The 22,580-nt window shown below is 42.0% G+C and overlaps 1 protein-coding gene across 1 annotated transcript in view; it reads left to right on the plus strand.

The window, feature by feature from the left end:
- Positions 1-18,274, plus strand: part of LOC311125814 (3',5'-cyclic-AMP phosphodiesterase 4D-like) — a 47,566-nt gene extending 29,292 nt beyond the window's left edge. Inside the window, exons 4-12 of the mRNA XM_084199846.1 lie at positions 588-681; positions 3,092-3,273; positions 5,274-5,372; positions 5,550-5,714; positions 6,130-6,229; positions 10,013-10,167; positions 10,344-10,466; positions 13,885-14,067; positions 14,638-18,274. Of these exons, the coding sequence (XP_084055972.1) occupies positions 588-681; positions 3,092-3,273; positions 5,274-5,372; positions 5,550-5,714; positions 6,130-6,229; positions 10,013-10,167; positions 10,344-10,466; positions 13,885-14,067; positions 14,638-15,117 (1,581 nt within the window). The 3' untranslated portion in view covers positions 15,118-18,274. The remainder of the gene's footprint in view (positions 1-587; positions 682-3,091; positions 3,274-5,273; positions 5,373-5,549; positions 5,715-6,129; positions 6,230-10,012; positions 10,168-10,343; positions 10,467-13,884; positions 14,068-14,637) is intronic.
- The last annotated feature ends 4,306 nt before the right edge of the window (positions 18,275-22,580 follow it).

Below are 22,580 nucleotides of genomic sequence, written 5' to 3' on the forward strand. Positions count from 1 at the left end.
TGAAAGAAGTATCACACTCAAGTCATTTTGTGAATAGTATGTGAAATAAGGCAAAAATAATAATTGCGCAGAACCTCCTCCTTAAATCAGACCAGACATACTATCTAAACTATGTTTGCAGTTGTTACTCACAGTATCTGTGAGAGTCTGCTGAAAGTTCCTGAACTTCATAATGCATGGTAAGAACATACGATAATGACAGAAAGAAAATATAATCATAGTCCATCTAAGCAAGTCTCATTGAGATCAAAAGCAACAGTGAAGTCTGTTATTGTGTACCATTTATATAGTACACAATGTTATGTATACACAGGAGTAACACTTTCTCTCTCTCTCTCCCTCTCCCTCTCTCTCTCTCTCTCTCTCTCTCTCTCCCTCTCTCTCTCTCTCTCTCTCTCTCTCTCTCTCTCTCTCTCTCTCTCTCTCTCTCTCTCTCTCTCTCTCTCTCTCTCTCTCTCTCTCTCTCTCTCTCTCTCTCTCTCTCTCTCTCTCTCTCTCTCTCTCTCTCTCTCTCTCTCTCTCTCTCTCTCTCTCTCTCTCTCTCTCTCTCTCTCTCAATCACTCACTCACTCACTGTCTGTGTCCAGTTCAAGAGGATGTTGAACAGGGAGCTGTCTCACCTGTCTGAGATGAGTCGCTCAGGGAACCAGGTCTCTGAGTTCATCTCCAGCACCTTCTTAGGTAAGACTGACTGACCTTGCTGTTGTGTTATTTTCAGTACTTATAACAACAAGTTCAAGTCGAATCAAAGTTTATTGGTCGCGTACACTGTTTAGCAGATGTTATAGCGGGTGCAGCGAAATGCTTATGTTACTAGCTCCTGACAATGCAGTAAAATGTCAAACAGGTGCACAAACAATCAATTTACAAAACAAATAAACTGAAAGAACAACAAGAACAACAATACCAATCCTCCAAGGTCCCCAAACAGTCCCCAGTCTCCAAGGTCCCCAAACAGTCCCCAGTCTCCAAGGTCCCCAAACAGTCCCCAGTCATCAAGGTCCCCAAACAGTCCCCAGTCTCCAAGATCCCCAAACAGTCCCCAGTCTCCAAGGTCCCCAAACAGTCCCCAGTCTCCAAGGTCCCCAAACAGTCCCCAGTCTCCAAGGTCCCCAAACAGACCCCAGTCGCCAAGGTCCCCAAGTTCCCAAACAGACCCCAGTCTCCAAGGTCCCCAAACAGTCCCCAGTCTCCAAGGTCCCCAAATAGTCCCCAGTCTCCAAGGTCCCCAAATAGTCCCCAGTCTCCAAGGTCCCCAAACAGTCCCCAGTCTCCAAGGTCCCCAAACAGTCCCCAGTCTCCAAGGTCCCCAAATAGTCCCCAGTCTCCAAGGTCCCCAAATAGTCCCCAGTCTCCAAGGTCCCCAAACAGTCTCCAGTCTCCAAGGTCCCCAAATAGTGCCCAGTCTCCAAGGTCCCCAAATAGTCCCCAGTCTCCAAGGTTCCCAAGCAGTCCTCAGTCTCCAAGGTCCCCAAACAGTCCCCCGTCTCCAAGGTCCCCAAACAGTCCCCCGTCTCCAAGGTCCCCAAATAGTCCCCAGTCTCCAAGAGACAAGCAAAGAGTCTCAATTACTCAGTCCACAAATGTCCCCTGAAACTGAAACTCCCAATCCCCAAAAAGCCTCAAAATAATGATGTTTTATTAAAAGCTACCACGGGCGACGTGCATGTGTGTGTTGGATAGTCAATAAGGGCCTATCCTAACTTCAGATCAGTGTGCGTTACTCAAGTCTCCAGTTGACCTCACTAGAGGTCTGTGCATAGTAAAGCGTTGCTCTGCCTTCTTAACAACACTATCAACAAGGCAGGTCCTACAGGCCCTAGTTTTGTCGCACCTGGACTACTGTCCAATCGTGTGGTCAGGTGCTACAGAGAGGGACCTCGGAAAATTACAATTGGCTCAGAACAGGGCAGCACTGCTGGCCCTTAAATGTACACGGAGAGCTAACATCAATAATATGCATGTAAATCTCTCATGGTGTCACGACTTCCTCCGAGGCTGCCTCCTCTCTTTGTTCGGGCAGGCTTCAGTGTTCATCGTCACCGGCCTTCTAGCCACTGCCGCTCCTCATCTCATCATTCCATTTGTTTTGTCTTGTTTATTACACACACCTGGTTCATATACCCTCATCAGTACCTGTATAAGTGTTCCCTCTGCTCCCTTGTCTTTGTGTGTGATTGTTTATTGTGGAGGAGAGAGAAGCTCGGTGGAGCTCCATGTATTTTGTATCGCCGGGAATATTCCCTGTGTGCCTTGTAATTTCCAGTTTGCCTGTTTTGCGCACTGGAGTGTTTTTACGCATTTCTGCGTAACTCTGTGGTTCAGAATAAATCCTGTTATTCTGTGATTTACCCTCCTGCGCCTGATTCCTTTTAAATCACCTCATCACACATGGCTCAAAGTAGAGGAGAGATTGACTTCATCACTACTTGTATTTGTAAGAAATATTGACATGTTGAATGCACAGAGCTGTCTGTTTAAACTACTAGCACACAGCTCAGACACCCATGCATACCCCACAAGACATGCCACCAGAGGTCTCTTCACAATCCCGAAGTCCAGGGCAGACTATGGGAGGCGCACGTTACTTCATAGAGCCATGACTACATGGAACTCTATTCCACATCAAGTAACTCATGCAAGCAGTAAAATCAGATTTAAAAAACAGATACAAATACACCTTATGGAACAGTGGGGACTGTGAAGAGACACACACAGGCACAGACACACGCATACACACACACACACACACACACACACACACACACACACACGATAACATACGCACAATACACACACGTACACATGGATTTTGTATTGTAGATATGTGGTAGTAGAGAAGTGGCCTGAGGGCACACACTTAATGTGTAGTGAATTCTGTTGTGAAATGTAATGTCATGTTTTTTATTTATTGTAAATAACTGCCTTAATTTAGCTGGGGATCCATAAAGAATAAAAATACATGATTAGGAGACAGTGTGATGTTAATTTGGCCCTAAAAGCACAAAATAGCCCCCCCCCAAAAAAAAAAAAAAACTTTGTGTATTGTCTAATGCTCCTATATCTATTTCCTTCTTCTCTCCCCCCCCAGACAAGCAGCATGACGTGGAGATGCCATGTCCACAGACGCAGAAGGAGAGGACGGACAAGAAGAATGCCAAGCCCATGTGTCAGATCAGTGGGGTGAAGAAGCTGCAGCACAGCACCAGCCTCTCCAACTCTAATATACCCCGCTTTGGGGTCAAGACCGACACAGAGGACCAACTGGCTACGGTGAAGGAGCATTTTGACTTTATATTGACATTTTAGTCATTTAACAGACGCTCTTGGCTTCTCTCAGCTTGAGCGACTTACAGTCAGTGTATTCCAGGAAGGTTAAACAGGATCGGTCTGATCATCATGGCATGCTTCTGTTTAACAGAATAAAGTAAATGAATGATCTGGTATTACCTTAGGAAATACTGCTGTTGTGCCCTTGAGCAAGGCACTTAACCTCTACACAGCTACATAATTTTTTGGCTGGGCTTTTATCTGGACTTTTCCCAAGGTGAAGAGCAGCCTGACCCGGGCCTCTTCATCGTATGCCATTCTATTTGTATTCTAGGTGTTATCCCACTGATCCTTGTTGATAGGACCGTCCCTCACCGTTGTAGCTAGCTAGAGCATGTTCTAGTGCTTATTAAACTTCTAGCACTCATCACCGATCGGGATTTAGGCTGAAATTGATTTGATCAAGTTGGCAGTAATAGATGTCCCACACAGTGATGAGGACTACATTGATACTACTGAGATCCAGGTAATAGGATGCCTTAAAGGGTCACCTATGTAATGTTACACCACAGTGGTTTGCTGATTGGTAGGTCTAACTAAGGTCTAACAGTCTGACAACTGAGGTCTAACAGTCTGACAACTGAGGTCTAACAGTCTAACAACTGACAGACAGTGCCGATTTACATATAATGCCGTTTTGATTGAATTCCAGCTTATGCCTGATATAATTTCAGTTATGGAAAATGTGTGTTTATGTATACTAAACAAAAATATAAACGCAACATGTGTTGGTCCCATGTTTCATGAGCTGAAATAAAATATCCCAGAAATGTTCCATATGCACAAAAAACGTATTTCTCTAAAATGTTGTGCACAAATTTGTTTAGATCCCTGTTAGTGAGCATTTCTCCTTTGCCAAGATAATCCATCCACCTGACAGGTGTGGCAAATCAACAAGCTGATTAAACAGCATGATCATTACACAGGTGCACCTTGTGCTGGGGACAGTAAAAGGCCACTCTAAAATGTACAGTTTTGTCACAGAACACAATGCCACAGAATTCTCAAGTTTTAAGGGAGCGTGCAATTGGCAGGCTGACTGCAGGAGCTCTTGCCAGAGAATTGAATGTTAATTTCTCAACCATAAGCCGCCTCCAACATCGTTTTAGAGAATTTGGCAGTACTTCCAACCTGCCTCACAACTGCAGACCACATGTATGGCGTCGTGTGGGCGAGCGGTTTGCTGATGTCAACGTTGTGAACAGAGTGCCCCATGGTGGCGGTGGGGTTATGGTATGGACAGGCATAAGTTATGGACAACGAACACAATTGAATTTTATCGATGGGAATTTGAATGCACAGAGGTACCGTGACGAGATCATGAAGCCCATTGTCGTGCTATTCATCTGCCGCCATCACCTCATGTTTTAGCATGATAATGCACGGCCCCATGTTGCAAGGATCTGTACACAATTGCTGGAAGCTGAAAATGTCCCAGTTCTCCCATGGCCTGCATACTAACCAGACATGTCACCCATTGAGCATGTTTGGAATGCTCTGGATCGACGTGTACGACAGCGTGTTCCAGTTCCCACCAATATCCAGCAACTTCGCACAACCATTGAAGAGGACTGGGACAACATTCCACAGGCCACAATCAACAGCCTGATCAACTCTATGTGAAGGAGATGTGTCGCGCTGCATGAGGCAAATGGTGGTCACACCAGATACTGACAAGTTTTCTGATCCACGCCCATACTTTTTTTTTGAAGGTATCTGTGACCAACAGATGCAGATCTGTATTCCCAGTCGTGAAATCCATAGATTAGGGCCTAATGAATTAATTTCAATTGACTGATTTCCTTATATGAACTGTAAATCTTGGAAATTGTTGCATGTTGCGTTTATATTTGTGTTCAGTGTATATATACTGTATTCTGTCTCTTAATTATGTGTTTGGGTGAAAGTGGTGTGTCTAAAATGGACTTGGTGTCTGATTTCAGGAGCTTGAGGACATCAATAAATGGGGCCTTAATCTTTTTAAAGTCACCGAGCTTTCAGGAAACCGGCCTTTAACAGTCATGATGTATACAATTTTCCAGGTGAGGACGTTTATACAAATATAAAAACCTTTATAGAAACTGTTGTTTTACCTTGCTGGAATATATACAGCTAACTATGTGTGTGCGCGTGCGTGAATGTATGTGTGAATAGCAGTCAGTTGCTCCGTTATTCTAACTTCCAGTTTTGACAGTGTCCCATTTTTCTCACATTTTCAGGAAAGAGATTTATTAAAAACATTCAAAATACCATTAGACACCTTTATAACCTACCTGATGACTCTAGAAGACCATTACCACGGCGATGTAGCCTATCACAATAACATCCATGCTGCTGATGTCACCCAGTCCACTCACGTGCTGCTGTCCACGCCTGCTCTAGAGGTAGGGGAATGTACCATCTCCGTCGCTTTATGGGGGGAACCTTTGTTGGGAGAATTTGATACAGTGTTGTTAATATGGCCCCGTCTTTTTACTTTTTGGCTTATGTTTTGTTAATATTGTGAGTTTTAAACATACACTAATTATATTAGTTTTTATATATTGTCTTGTTTAAAACTGCCTTTAAATGTAACCTTAGTTGTGTTCATTAGGGCAGGCAATAGAAAACGTTTTAAAACATTTTGCAATGGATAACAAAAATTGCTATTTCTTATTAGGCAAGTCCAGGTAGTCCCTCTCTGTTTCAAGCTGTTTTCTTCCGTTTTGAACATGACCCTGGTTTTGACATACGGTGAGATTGTACCTTTTTGTCCTGAAGTGCTGCACATGTAGATTACTCCACCTCTTTTCTTCGTAGGCTGTGTTCACAGACCTGGAAATCCTAGCTGCAATCTTTGCCAGTGCTATTCATGACGTCGACCACCCTGGGGTCTCCAACCAGTTTCTCATCAGCACCAGTAAGTGGCCTTTCCAATGCTGTGCAGTTATGAGCTTTTCTGCCTTCCATGCAGTGCTGTTTCCTTTATCACAATGCTAATGTCGATGGCTGTTTTAACATGGGCTTCTCTCTTCTGGGTTTGACTGATTATTTTACACACACAGTGAGTGGCAGAAGGGTTTGCTGCCGACACATGGCGTATTTCATAAACTCACTTTTAATCCCCCCCCCCCCACACACACACACGTGTGCGCACACAAACATACTGGCACACATATAGAGAAGACAGACGGACAGACGCTCACACACACACACACACACACACTTGGATCCATCTCACTGCGGGGAATTCCCCCTCAGTAGACATGCAGATAGGAGGCTATGATTCTACATGAGGTCATTGTAGAGGAGACAGAGACTTCTATCATTCCAAGACTTCAAGTCTGTGTGTGTGTGTGTGTGTGTGTGTGTGTGTGTGTGTGTGTGTGTGTGTGTGTGTGGACGGACGGACACTCCCTGACTGGGTTAGCAGCCCCAAAGCTACTCAGTCATGAATCCATCTTATAAAGAAGGTTGGAAAATGTACTGTGACATGGAATACACAGAATACATGCAATACATAGAATACATGCAATACATGGAATAAATAGAATACATTAAATACATGGAATACATGGAATAAATAGAATACATGGAATACATAGAATACATGGAATAAATAGAATACATGAAATACATGGAATACATAGAATACATGGAATAAATAGAATACATGAAATACATGGAATACATAGAATACATGGAATAAATAGAATACATGAAATACATGGAATACATAGAATACATGCAATACATAGAATACATTCAATACATGGAATACATACAGTACCAGTCAAAAGTTTGGACACACCTACTCATTCAAGGGTTTTTCTTTATTTGTACTATTTTCTACATTGTAGAATAATAGTGAAGACATCTAAACTATGAAATAACACATATGGAATCATGTAGTAACCAAAAAAGGGTTAAACAAATCAAAATATATTTTATATTTGAGATTCTTAATAATAATAATAATAATATGCCATTTAGCAGACGCTTTTATCCAAAGCGACTTACAGTCATGCGTGCATACATTTTTTGTGTATGGGTGGTCCCGGGGATCGAACCCACTACCTTGGCGTTACAAGCGCCGTGCTCTACCAGCTGAGCTACAGAGGACCAATTCTTCAAATAGCCATCCTTTGCCTTGATGACAGCTTTGCACACTATTGGCATTCTCTCAACCAGCTTCATGAGGTAGTCACCTGGAATACATTTCAATTTAACAGGTGTGCCTTCTTAAAAGTTAATTTGTGGAATTTCCTTCCTTCTTAATGCGTTTCAGCCAATCAGTTGTGTTGTGACAAGGTAGGGGGGTATACAGAAGATAGCCCTATTTGGTAAAAGACCAAGTCCATGTCTGCTAAATGACGTAAATGTAATGTAATATTATGGCAAGAACAGCTCAAATAAGCAAAGAGAAACAACAGTCCATCATTACTTTAAGACATGAAGGTCAGTCAATAAGGAACATTTCAAGAACTTTGAAAGTTCTTCAAGTGCAGTCGCAAAAACCATCAAGCGCTATAATGAAACTGGCTCTCATGAGGACCGCCACAGGAATGGAAGACCCAGAGTTAACTCTGCTGCAGAGGATACGTTCATTAGAGTTACCAGCCTCAGAAATTGCAGCCCAAATAAATGCTTCACAGAGTTCAAGTAACAGACACATCTCAACATCAACTGTTCAGAGGAGACTGTGTGAATCAGGCCTTCATGGTCGAATTGCTGCAAAGAAACCACTACTAAACGACACCAATAAGAAGAAGAGACTTGCTTGGGCCAAGAAACACGAGCAATGGACATTAGACCGGTGGGAATTTGTGTTTAAAGCTGTCATCAAGGCAAATGGTGGCTATTTGAAGAATCTCAAATATAAAATATATTTTGATTTGTTTAACACTTTTTTTGTTACTACATGATTCCATATGTGCTATTTCATAGTTTTGATGTCTTCACTATTATTCTACAATGTAGAAAATAGTAAAAATAAAGAAAAACCCTGGAATGAGTAGGTGTGTCCAAACCTTTGACTGGTACTGTAGAATACATGCAATACATAGAATACATGGAATACATGTAATACATTGAATACATGCAATACATGGAATACATAGAATACATGGAATACATGGAATATATGGAATACATACAATACATACAATACATGGAATATATGGAATACATGGAATACATACAATTCTCTGCCATGAAGCCTGGTCCCAGATCGGTATGTGCTGAATAGCCAACTCCTATGAACATTGACATGAACACGTTTGGCGTGATAATGACAATATAGTTGGCTTGCAAGACAAATGAACTCAATTCAAGCTAAATGGTATTGTAGATAGAATGAAGGGTAATTGGATTCCTATTGAAACCTAATTCTTAGTATAAGATTATACAATGTTGGGATTGGACTGTCTGTCCTCTAGGCAGAGTGAACTGATTTTAATCCTCCCCAGTAATGCAATCGTCATATGACATAACATATATTAGCCCAGCCGCCAAGGCAACAAATGAATTGGACCCACCCTTTGGAAGCCGTGGGTGTGTTTGACTGTGTGTGTGTGTTTGACTGTGTGTGTGACTGTGTGTGTGTGTTTGACTGTGTGTGTGTCTGTGTGTGTGTGTGTGTGTGTGTGTGTGTAACAGCTGTCCAGTGAAGACAAGAAGACTGGTCTCGGCACCAGTGGAACAGATGTGATCGTACTTCGCAACTCTCTTGCGTTCTGTTTTTAACTGTCCAGCCAGCGATCCAAGTTGATTGGTGTTTATTCTGACGATAGACACAAGGAAGCACATTAGATGTGCAGGACAACAGTATGTTGATGGCTGTAGATTCATCTGTAGCATGGAAATAACAGAATTAGCAGGGAGATAATGCAACCATTACAATTAGAGCATGCTAGCTAACTCGCTCTTTCAGCAATAACATACAAAACCACATCCCAGGATGCCCCCAATATTTAACAGGTACCGTACACATACACTGAGTATACAAAACATTAAGGACACCACTCTTTCCGTGATATAGACTGACCAGGTGAATCCAGGTGAAAGCTATGATCCCTTATTGATGTCACTTGTTAAATCCACTTCAATCAGTGTAGATGAAGGAGAGGAGACAGGTTAAAGAAGGATTTTTAAACCTTGAGACAATTGAGACATGGATTGTGTATGTGTGCCATTCAGAGGGTGAATGGGCAAGACAAAACATTTAAGTGCCTTTGAACGGGGTATGGTAGTAGGTGCCAGGCACACCAGTTTGTGTCAAGAACTGCAATGCTGCTGGGTTTTTCATGCTCAACACAACCAACACTGTTACACGTACGTCCGTGAGATGGAGATAAATATATATTTGACTTGTGATTAGCCAGAGGAGCAGTGGGCATTGTGATGAGCTATAGTAGGAGGGTTCATTCTGTCCCAATAACACACAAAAACAACTTTTTGGAAAGCAGCCATTTGTTTGGCTACATTATTCACTTTATTCACATGATTCACTTTATTCAATGTGCAACGTGTAGAAAGAGAAATACCAGATCAAATCTACACACACTCGCCAAAATGTACATGCTTCTATATAAATACCTAATAAATATTACCTTGGAAAAGTATCTTACTATAATATTACAAATGTCGTCAGAGAAACAGCTTCCTAACCATGTGCTGGTATTGTCTGTTTGTTTCCCTCCAGACTCGGAGCTGGCCCTCATGTACAACGACTCGTCAGTCCTGGAGAACCACCACCTGGCTGTTGGCTTCAAGCTGCTTCAGGAAGAGAACTGTGACATCTTCCAGAACCTGACCAAGAAACAACGGCAGTCCCTCAGGAAGATGGTCATAGACATGGTGAGTGGATGGATAGATGGATTGGTGGATGGGTGGTTGAATAAATAGATGGATGGATTAACTTAGCAAGTGAATCGATTAACGAATTAATGAATTATCTAATGAGTGAGTGTGTGAGTTCCAGCCTAGCACCCAATTGAACTGATCCAACGTGAGATTACTGTTTGTCTCTGTAGGTACTAGCTACTGACATGTCCAAGCACATGAATCTCCTGGCTGACCTGAAGACCATGGTGGAGACCAAGAAAGTCACCAGCTCTGGAGTGCTGCTACTAGATAACTACAACGACAGAATACAGGTAGGCTGCAACTGCTACTACATACAGTGGGGGAAAAAAGTATTTAGTCAGCCACCAATTGTGCATGTTCTCCCACTTAAAAGATGAGAGAGGCCTGTAATTTTCATCATAGGTACACGTCAACTATGACAGACAAATTGAGAATTTTTTTCTCCAGAAAATCACATTGTAGGATTTTTAATGAATTTATTTGCTAATTATGGTGGAAAATAAGTATTTGGTGACCTACAAACAAGCAAGAATTATGGCTCTCACAGACCTGTAACTTCTTCTTTAAGAGGCTCCTCTGTCCTCCACTCATTACCTGTATTAATGGCACCTGTTTGAACTGGTTATCAGTATAAAAGACACCTGTCCACAACCTCAAACAGTCACACTCCAAACTCCACTATGGCCAAGACCAAAGAGCTGTCAAAGGACACCAGAAACAAAATTGTAGACCTGCACCAGGCTGGGAAGACTGAATCTGCAATAGGTAAGCAGCTTGGTTTGAAGAAATCAACTGTGGGAGCAATTATTAGGAAATGGAAGACATACAAGACCACTGATAATCTCCCTCGATCTGGGGCTCCACGCAAGATCTCACCCCGTGGGGTCAAAATGATCACAAGAACGGTGAGCAAAAATCCCAGAACCACACGGGGGGACCTAGTGAATGACCTGCAGAGAGCTGGGACCAAAGTAACAAAGCCTACCATCAGTAACACACTACGCCGCCAGGGACTCAAATCCTGCAGTGCCAGACGTGTCCCCCTGCTTAAGCCAGTACATGTCCAGGCCCGTCTGAAGTTTGCTAGAGTGCATTTGGATGATCCAGAAGAGGATTGGGAGAATGTCATATGGTCAGATGAAACCAAAATATAACTTTTTGGTAAAAACTCAACTCGTCGTGTTTGGAGGACAAAGAATGCTGAGTTGCATCCAAAGAACACCATACCTACTGTGAAGCATGGGGGTGGAAGCATCATGCTTTGGGGCTGTTTTTCTGCAAAGGGACCAGGACGACTGATCCGTGTTAAGGAAAGAATGAATGGGGCCATGTATCGTGAGATTTTGAGTGAAAACCTCCTTCCATCAGCAAGGGCATTGAAGATGAAACGTGGCTGGGTCTTTCAGCATGACAATGATCCCAAACACACCGCCCGGGCAACGAAGGAGTGGCTTCGTAAGAAGCATTTCAAGGTCCTGGAGTGGCCTAGCCAGTCTCCAGATCTCAACCCCATAGAACATCTTTGGAGGGAGTTGAAAGTCCGTGTTGCCCAGCGACAGCCCCAAAACATCCCTGCTCTAGAGGAGATCTGCATGGAGGAATGGGCCAAAATACCAGCAACAGTGTGTGAAAACCTTGTGAAGACTTACAGGAAACGTTTGACCTGTGTCATTGCCAACAAAGGGTATATAACAAAGTATTGAGAAACTTTTGTTATTGACCAAATACTTATTTTCCACCATCATTTGCAAATAAATTCATTAAAAATCCTACAACGTGATTTTCTGTAAAAAATAATCTCATTTTGTCTGTCATAGTTGACGTGTACCTATGATGAAAATGACAGGCCTCTCTCATCTTTTTAAGTGGGAGAATTTGCACAATTGGTGGCTGACTAAATACTTTTTTCCCCCACTGTATATAGCCACCCTGCAGGCAAAACTGATTGCAACAACGTCTTCTTTTTGTAATGTCACGGTCAGGTTGTATACTGACTCTAAAAAGAAATATTTTTAGTTACCACAAAAATACATCTTTACCTGACCCTCTCATCGTCTCCCTCCCTCCATCTCTTTATCTATTTCTCTCTTTCTCAATGGCGTTGTTGCCATGGGGCAGAGGGAAACGCCAGTGCTCTCTCTCCAGAATGTTTTATGTGCAGTATGATGCCAGAGGTTTGCAGTTTAACTTTTAACTGTTGCTTCTTTTGCAGGTGTATATACACTGAACAAAAATATAAACGCAACATGCAACAATTTCAAAGATTCATTAGGCCCTTATCTATGGATTTCACATGACTGGGAATACAGATATTCATCTGTTGATTACAGATACCTTAAAAAATAAAGTACGGACGTGGATTAGAAAACCAGTCAGTATCTGGTGTGACCACCATTTGCCTCATGCAGCACAACACATCTCCTTCGCATAGAGTTGACCAGGCTGTTGATTGTGGCCTGGGAAATGTTGTCCCACTCCTCTTCAATGGCTGTGCGAAGTTGCTGGATATTGGCGGGAACTGGAACACGCTGTCGTACACGTCGATCCAGAACATCCCAAACATGCTCAATGGGTGACATGTCTGGTGAGTATGCAGGCCATGGAAGAACTGGGACATTTTCAGCTTCCAGGAATTGTGTACAAATCCTTGCAACATGGGGCTGTGCATTATCATGCTGAAACATGAGATGATGCCGGCGGATGAATGGCATGACAATGGGCCTCAGGATCTTGTCACGGCATCTCTGTGCATTCAAATTGCCATCGATAACATGCAATTGTGTTTGTTGTCCGTAGCTTATGCCTGCCCATTCCATAACCCCACCGCCACCATGGGGCACTCTGTTCACAACGTTGACATCAGCATACTGCTCACCCACACAACGCCATACACGCTGTCTGCCATCTGCCCGGTACAGTTGAAACCCGGATTCATCCGTGACAGTGGCCATCGATAGTGAGCATTTGCTCACTGAAGTCAGTTACAACACCGAACTGCAGTCAGGTCAAGACCCCGGTGAGGATGACGAGCACGCAGATGAGCTTCCCAGAAATGGTTTCTGATAGTTTGTGCAGAAATTCTTCGGTTGTGCAAACCCACAGTTTCATCAGCTGTCCGGGTGGCTGGTTTCAGACGATACCGCAGGTGAAGAAGCCTGATGTGGAGGTCCTGGGCTGGCGTGGTTACACGTGGTCTGCAGTTGTGAGGCCGGTTGGACGTACAGCCAAATTCTCTTAAATGATGTTGGAGGCGGCTTATGGTAGAGAAATGAACATTCAATTATCTGGCAACAGCTCTGGTGGACATTCCTGCAGTCAGCATGCCAATTGCACACTCCCTCAAAACGTGAAACATCTGTGGCATTGTGTTGTGACAAAACTGCACATTTTAGAGTGGCCTTTTATTGTCCCCAGCACAAGGTGCACCTGTGTAATTATCATGCTGTTTAATCAGCTTGTTGATATGCCACACCTGTCAGGTGGATGAATTATCATGGCAAAGGAGAAATGCTCACTAACAGGGATGTATACAAATTTGTGCACAAAATTTGAGAGAAATAAGCTTTTTGTGCGTATGGAACATTTCTGGAATCGTTTATTTCAGCTCATGAAACATTGGACCAACTACATGTTGCGTTTATATTTTTGTTCAGTATATATGTGAGGACTGGGGTTTTAAATTCTAATTCGCTCTTCACCCACTCTCAGGTCCTCCAGAACATGGTGCATTGTGCGGATCTCAGCAACCCTACCAAGCCCCTGCAGCTGTACCGCCAGTGGACGGACCGCATTATGGAAGAGTTCTTCAGCCAGGGGGACAGGGAGAGGGAGAGAGGCATGGAGATCAGCCCTATGTGTGACAAACACAACGCCTCTGTACAGAAGAGCCAGGTAAATACAGTACACACAAACAGTATATACACACACACACACACACAAGCACAAACACACATACAATAGAGTAGACACACACACACGTGTTTTACTATTCTTGTGGGGACCAAACAATTGATTCCAATTGAAAATCCTTAACCCCAAACCCCTAACTCTAAGCCTAAACCTAACCCTAATTGTAACCCTGACCCTAAACCTAACCGCTAAGCCTAAAATAGCCTTTTTCTTTGTGGGGACCGGCGAAATGTCCCCGCTTGTCTGAATTTTCCTTGTTTTACTGTCCTTGTCAGGACTTCTGGTCCCCACAAGGATAGTAAAACCAAAAAAACACACACACAACAAAAAGTAAGTTAATATCGGTCCAGACAAGTTATTTAAGCACAACAAGCTGATATTAATTTCCCTCTCCCCTCTCCTTCCTCCTACTCCTCCCCTCTCCTTCCTCCTACTCCTCCCCTCTCCTTCCTCCTACTCCTCCCCTCTCCTCCCTCCCACCCCTCTCCTTCCTCCCTCACACCCCTCTCCTTCCCCCCTCCCACCCCTCTCCTTCCTCATACCCCTCTCCAGGTGGGGTTCATTGACTACATCGTCCACCCTCTGTGGGAGACATGGGCTGATCTGGTGCACCCTGACGCTCAGGACATTCTGGACACTCTGGAGGACAACAGGGAGTGGTACCAAAGCACCATTCCCCAGAGCCCCTCGCCCGCCCCGGACGAACCCGATGACGGCAGCGGACGTCCCCCCGGAGGGGACAAGTTCCAGTTCGAGCTCACCCTGGAAGAGGACGGTGAGTCGGACACGGAGAAAGACAGTGGGAGTCAACCAGAAGAGGAGGAGAATAGCTGTAACTCGAAAACGCTCTGCACGCAGGACTCGGAATCCACGGAGATCCCGTTGGACGAGCAGCCGGAAGAGGAGGTGGAGGAGGAGGTGGTGGTGGTAGAGGAGGAGGAGGAGGAGGGTGAAGGGTTACGCAGGGAACCAAGTATGGCGGAGTTGGAGGAGGAGGATGAGGAGGGAGAGGAGGAAGGGGAGGATACATAGCAGAAACTGCGCTGGTTGCCAAACTGCGAGAGAGAGACTGTTGCGTTACGACGGTGACTCAAGGGACGAGGTGAATACTAGTAATCGCCACAATGTTGGTGATATGGCATCATCGGGAGTTCCAAAGCACACGTTGCACTCCTCAATCCCAGTCTTCTCCTCACTCCACTCCACCTGGAGGCGATATGGGGGCACAGACCCCCCACCTCCCCTCCCCCCAAGACTTCCTCCCTTGGAGCTCCACACTTTTGCACTCAGGAATATTTTAGTCGACTTTCTTGCCTCTTTTTTCGTTTATCTTCTGGTTCATTTGGCCTATCGGGAGCGAGGTGACACCTGGTGGCCTTGAGTTCAAAAGGCCAACCTCATCCTCCTGCCTCTCCTCTAGCTCCTCCCACTTCCTGTAAATGCAGGAAGTAAACAGGAAGTGTTCTTTGACTCCCAGACTGAGCACATGGGCAACACACAAGATGCTTGGAACAGTCCCAACTGTAGCATCATGGGAGGACAGCCAGAGGGGGGATAGATGGATTGCAAGGTGACCCCTGGACTGCAAGGTCACCCCAGTCCACTAATACCATCTGAAAAACCAATGAGGGATATTATAGGGAGAGACAGACAAATAAATACTTTGCGAGAGGATTTCAAAGAGACCTTTTTTTCTAAAGTTCAAGTCTTCCTTGAAACCAGACTGGTAGAAAACGCTGTTTTTGACCTCAGTTTTTGTATTGTAGTAAAACTGAAATCTTTTTGTAGATAACTTTTGTTAATGGAGAGTGAGAGAGAGAGAGAGAGAGAGAGAGAGAGAGAGAGAGAGAGAGAGAGAGAGAGAAAAAAAAGTGGAGGAAGATGTTCAATTTAAAATCTTCTTCGTCATCTATTGCAACCATTGAAACTTGATTTTTAGAAGATATATGTTACATCATAACATAATAGGTGTGGTCTTTCTGGGAATGTGTGCTGAGTGGATGTGACTAAAGCTCTCTGCAATCAATCTGCTTTATCTTCACACCCAGCTATTTCAGATAGGGGCAACTTATATGAACATGTGTGGTTTTCTGTTTGAGACTGTTGGGGTTCTTCATGTAACTTTACTGCAGCTTTAAATGTACCAACTCTTTTTCTTTTTTTAAAACAGAAAGAAGCCAGTAACTACTGACCTTTAAGAACATAATAATAATAATAATAATATATAAAATATACGTAGGCCATGTTTCCATTTACAGTAAATATGACATGGTAGGTCTTGTTAACATCCTGAGTATGAGGCATGTAGCGATTTAGTTCTATCCAAACAAATAGACTGTCCAAAAAGACTGTCCAAATAGACTGTCCAGTCTATCTACAAATTGTTAAATCTGTTTTGAAATAGGTGGTACATTTTTCTCAGCTGTTAAGGATTATGAATAACCCCATTGACCTTCACTTAGCTTCCATAAACACTCAAAGTTATCAGTGATATCTGTAACACTTTAGCATATAGTCACACATTCATATCTTCTGGGTTTCATCATTTCAAAACTGAATTCATCTGAAGTACAAAGGGACGTGAGCTATTGATGGAACTGATGTTGTTTTACACAAAACAAATAACAAGGGTGTATTCACGTACACTCTATACGTATTGCAAAATTAGAAATATTGCAAAAAATATTTGTCAAATGAAAATAGTGACTGTATTCTAAAGTGTTCCAACACATGTAAACCTGCTTGTATTGCATTGGCTAAGGCTATCTGCATCTGGCCCTTTATGTTGTACTGAATCATCATCCCACGTCTTTACAATCTGCCTATTTCAAATGTCTGGATTACTAGAATGACAAACACTTTGACAATATTTGCCTTTGTTCTTTTTCATTATTATAATAATTTTCTCTTATTGGGATTTCACATTGGACATTGACTATCACCTGCATAGTTTAAAAATCTACCTTTCATATTTGAATACTTCATAGGTATGTGTGTATATGTATATAGCTGTACTGCTAGCATCAAAACCATTAACAGACTCTTCCATACATGTCATGCCTCATATGAGGACACAATCCCATATAATCCATGGTATTTGGAAAGAATTCCACTAAATTGAAGTAGTAGCACAGTAATTGCAGATGCTTTATGTTTTAGATTTCATATTGCAATATATTTGTCATTTTCAGGGGGAGGACTAGATATGGATGACGTCATTTCAACCCCTATATAGCTTTTTTATTTTTGCCAAAACTACTACTACTTCTTCTCCTCCTCCTCCCCTGCTGGACTTGCACAATGCAGCACACACCATTAAGTCAAGTGGTTTCTGTGTTGATTTTGTATATTTCTTTATTTATATTTATTGATTTGGTAACACTGTCTTTGAGTCACATGTAGTAATGCATTATGAAGTCTCATAAAGGCTATTTAAGGAGTTATGAGCTGTTATGAATGCTTATAAATAAATGTTTTATTTAACCTTTATTTAACCAGGAAAAGCCCATTCTTATAGTCCATTATGGGTGTGAAAGAAGGCTCTATGAATGCATTATATAGACGCAGGTGGTTAATGGTGTTGCCATGGATGTTTTGTTTTTGTTACAGTTTGGCAATCCTAAGTAAGACAGCACTGTAGAACACACAACCTGTAGCGTAATGACATGATGCCCCCTTTGTTCCTGCTCTGGTGATACGATGTACTTAGAACCATAGAAATAGAATGACTAAAATAGTCAATCTATAGCCATTATATTTCTATGCTTGGAATCAACACTTATGTCAGACATGGGGGGGAAAAAAGGAAACATGTCCACATTGAAAAGACTTGAATCTGGATTTTAAAGTAAAAATGTTAACATTTTATTATTGGGTAATGGTATATTTCTTTACAATTTCATTTCTTGTGCCATCTTTTGGTTGTGTTTTTTGCTTGCCTCACCGGACGACCTTACCTGTTAATGGATTTTTCTTGTTTGTCTCTGTTTACAACCATGTATTTATTAAGCTTATTGTAGTGTTGCATTCTGTAAATGACGGATTCTTACTCTATCATCTGATGGTGTTGGTGTATTTGGAAAACCTCTTGTTGAGAGAATGTTTATTATGATCCATACTTACCCAATGTATAAATCTCTTCTGTACAAAAATGATAAAAGTGAATGAAATTAAATGAAACGTCACCTCAGAGCTTTTTCATGGGGGCACCAGGGGAGTGAGCCTAACTATACCAGGGTTGTATTCACTAGGCACCAAACGGAAGAAAACTGACTGAAACAGGGAGGGACTACCTGAACTTTTCCAATAAGAAAGATTTGTTTTCGTTTTACGTTTCAAAACGTTTTGCTACGATGTGCACTAATGAATACGACCCAGGAGAAGGGAGGAAAAAAACTAAACACAACTGGTATTAGGCCCCAGGGCTGCGTGTGTGTGTGTGTTTGTGTGTGTGTGTGTGTGTGTGTGTGTCTACGACTGTACATGGTTGCGTGTGTGAGTACGCATTGCTTTAGAGAGACATACATTTTAGTGCAGGGCATTTCAACCTATACATGGTCTCTGTGCTGACATCTACTGTAGAAAGGGCTAAGACATTCATTCTCCTTTGTTAATCTGTGGCTGCAGTTTCCAGGCTGGGTATGTAGAAACACTCCTGTAGTCATGAAACCCACACCTCCCTGCATCTACACACAGTATTCAACGCAGTCAAACGCAATACAAACATCTAGCTAAGTCTACTCTTAGGAAAAAAAGCAATACAAACACATTTAGCTAAGGATACTCTTAGGAAAAAGCAATAGCCGGATGCTTTGGCTGACTGAAGAATAACTATATTTCCGCAGCTGCACACCTGAGGTATAGCACGATGAACCTTGCATATATAAATGTAATGTTCAGAGGGGACATGGCTCTCAATTCCAGTTGAGAGACGTGGGTCCTTTGTATACGTTTCTAGTTGTATTTCTATGGTTCCTGTTGATGATCCACAATGAATATGACCCAGATGGAGATGCAGAGTGTCATTGCAGCGTCTCTCTAGAAATAGTCACCTCTCTGACACATACTGTAGATTTTAACAGCCTTGGACCAAACCTGATGGTGGCAATTATTATTAATTATTGTCTTTTTAAATGATGATTTATTTGTTCTTTAGTCTTCAGATTGCCAAAAAACTAAGTAAAAAAACGTTTTATATGCAACAGATGAAATAAAAGCATGGGTTGATTATGCCTACATGTTTTACCTGTGTGTGATTTTATTTCTAGACTTATTAAAGTACTAGAGCTCAATGAACAAAAACGAATGGATTATGAGATCATTTCTAATTTCATCTGACCACACTGTAGCAGGACTGTTAAAGACTATTGTAGTGACCTCAGTACACGCAGAATTCGCCCCATTGGTGTCAGAAGGGAGATGGCAACTCGGTGCGGCCATCAAAGGCATGACCCATCAGTACGGGCGTGAACCAAGAGTGAAGCACAGTAGATGAAAGTGATGAGAGAGGTGTATGTTGAGTTTTCGCCATGCTTGCTGATCAGTAGCGCCATCTTGTGATGAATAAACGGAACTGACAGACCTCAATATGCAGTTCATGGGGCTGTAGTGCTGGGCCAAGAGTCTATAGAGGAAGATATAATAGATTACCTGTATCCTAAATTGTAATGCAAGTAGTCTGGGTTTTTTTCTGAGCAAATAAAATGTACCGTACTTTAGGGCTACATTCAATCCGTATCACGGAAGATGCACGAGAACAGAGTTCCCTGGACATGCACGAGAACAGAGTTCCCTGGACATGCACGAGAACAGAGTTCCCTGGACATGCACCAGAACAGAGTTTCCTGGACATGCACCAGAACAGAGTTCCCTGGACATGCACCAGAACAGAGTTCCCTGGATATGCACGAGAACAGAACTCCCTGGAGATTAACCATTGAGCGCCTTTGCTTCACTGGGAGCTGAACGGAACAAGTCAAGTTTATCAGGTAAGTTGACTGAGTGAGAGCACATTCTCATTTACAGCAAACCCTAATAAATAATGTATTCACCCTGAATCTTACCACATCGGTTTAACAGTGACATGGGTCTATAGAAGGCACGTAGCGTATTACTTATAGCTCTGGTTTGAGGAAAGCATACATTACTACAAATGTTTATCTCAGCGAGTGTGTCGTCCTTAACAGACTCATTTAACATTAGTTAGGGGTCTATCAGTTCCTTAATAATGACGTGTTCATTGATTTGGAAGACCATCAGGCTCTGGTGCTTAACGGTAGGCTACGGAGCTGTGAGGGGAACGGCACCTCCTTACCTCCAGGCTCTGATCAGACCCTACACCCAAACGAGGGCACTACGTTCATCCACCTCCGGCCTGGAACAAGCTCCCCCACGACGCCAGGACAGCGGAGTCACTGACCACTTCCGGAGACACTTGAAACCCTACCTCTTTAAGGAATACCTGGAATAGTATAACAGTAACGCTCCTATCCAGAGCGACTTACATCAGCAATTAGGGTTAAGTGCCTTGCTTAAGGGCACATCGACAGATTTTTCACCTAGTCGGCTCGGGGATTAGAACCAGCGACCTTTCGGTTACTGGCACAACGCTCTTACCCACTAAGCTACCTGCCGCCCATAATGGTAGGTTGTATAGCATCTTGTATAATGGTAGGTTGTAATGTATAGCATATTGTATAATGGTAGGTTGTATAGCATCTTGTATAATGTTAGGTTGTATAACATCTTGTATAATGTTAGGTTGTATAACATATTGTATAATGGTAGGTTGCATAACATCTTGTATAATGGTATGTTGTATAGCATCTTGTATAATGGTAGGTTGTATAGCATCTTGTATAATGGTAGGTTGCATAGCATCTTATATAATGGTAGGTTGTATAGCATCTTGTATAATGGTAGGTTGTATAGCATCTTGTATAATGGTAGGTAGGTATAGCATCTTGTGTAATAGTAGATTGTATAACATCTTGTATAATGGTAGGTTGTATAGCATCTTATATAATGGTAGGTTGTATAGCATCTTGTTTATGGTAGGTTGTATAACATCTTGTACAATGGTATGTTGTATAACATCTTGTATAATGGTAGGTTGTATAGCATCTTGTTTATGGTAGGTTGTAATGTATAACAACTTGTATAATGGTAGGTTGTATAACATCTTGTATAATGGTAGGTTGTATAACATCTTGTATAATGGTATGTTGTATAACATCTTGTATAATGGTAGGTTGTATAACATCTTGTATAATGGTAGGTTGTATAGCATATTGTGTAATAGTAGGTTGTATAGCATCTTGTATTAATGGTAGGTTGTATCGCATCTTATATAATGGTAGGTTGTAATGTATAGCATCTTGTATAATGGTAGGTTGTATAGCATCTTATATTTACATTTACATTTTAGTAATTTAGCAGACGCTCTTATCCAGAGCGACTTACATCAGCAATTAGGGTTAAGTGCCTTGCTTAAGGGCACATCGACAGATTTTTCACCTAGTCGGCTCGGGGATTAGAACCAGCGACCTTTCGGTTACTGGCACAACGCTCTTACCCACTAAGCTACCTGCCGCCCATAATGGTAGGTTGTATAGCATCTTGTATAATGGTAGGTTGTATAGCATCTTGTATAATGGTAGGTTGTATAGCATCTTGTATAATGGTAGGTTGTATAGCATATTGTATAATGGTAGGTTGTATAGCATCTTATATAATGGTAGGTTGTATAGCATCTTGTATAATGGTAGGTTGTATAGCATCTTGTATAATGGTAGGTTGTATAGCATCTTATATAATGGTAGGTTGTATAGCATCTTGTATAATGGTAGGTTGTATAGCATCTTGTATAATGGTAGGTTGTATAGCATCTTGTGTAATAGTAGATTGTATAACATCTTGTATAATGGTAGGTTGTATAGCATCTTATATAATGGTAGGTTGTATAGCATCTTGTTTATGGTAGGTTGTATAACATCTTGTACAATGGTATGTTGTATAGCATCTTATATAATGGTAGGTTGTATAGCATCTTGTATAATGGTAGGTTGTATAGCATCTTGTATAATGGTAGGTTGTAATGTATAGCATCTTATATAATGGTAGGTTGTATAGCATCTTGTTTATGGTAGGTTATATAGCATCTTGTATAATGTTAGGTTGTATAACATCTTGTATAATGTTAGGTTGTATAACATATTGTATAATGGTAGGTTGCATAACATCTTGTATAATGGTAGGTTGTATAGCATCTTGTATAATGGTAGGTTGTATAGCATCTTGTATAATGGTAGGTTGTATAGCATCTTGTATAATGGTAGGTTGTATAGCATCTTATATAATGGTAGGTTGTATAGCATCTTGTATAATGGTAGGTTGTATAGCATCTTGTGTAATAGTAGATTGTATAACATCTTGTATAATGGTAGGTTGTATAGCATCTTGTTTATGGTAGGTTGTATAACATCTTGTACAATGGT

The sequence above is a fragment of the Coregonus lavaretus genome, assembly GCF_964263955.1.
Source record: "Coregonus lavaretus genome assembly, contig: HAP1_SCAFFOLD_2722, whole genome shotgun sequence".
NCBI lineage: Eukaryota > Metazoa > Chordata > Actinopteri > Salmoniformes > Salmonidae > Coregonus > Coregonus lavaretus.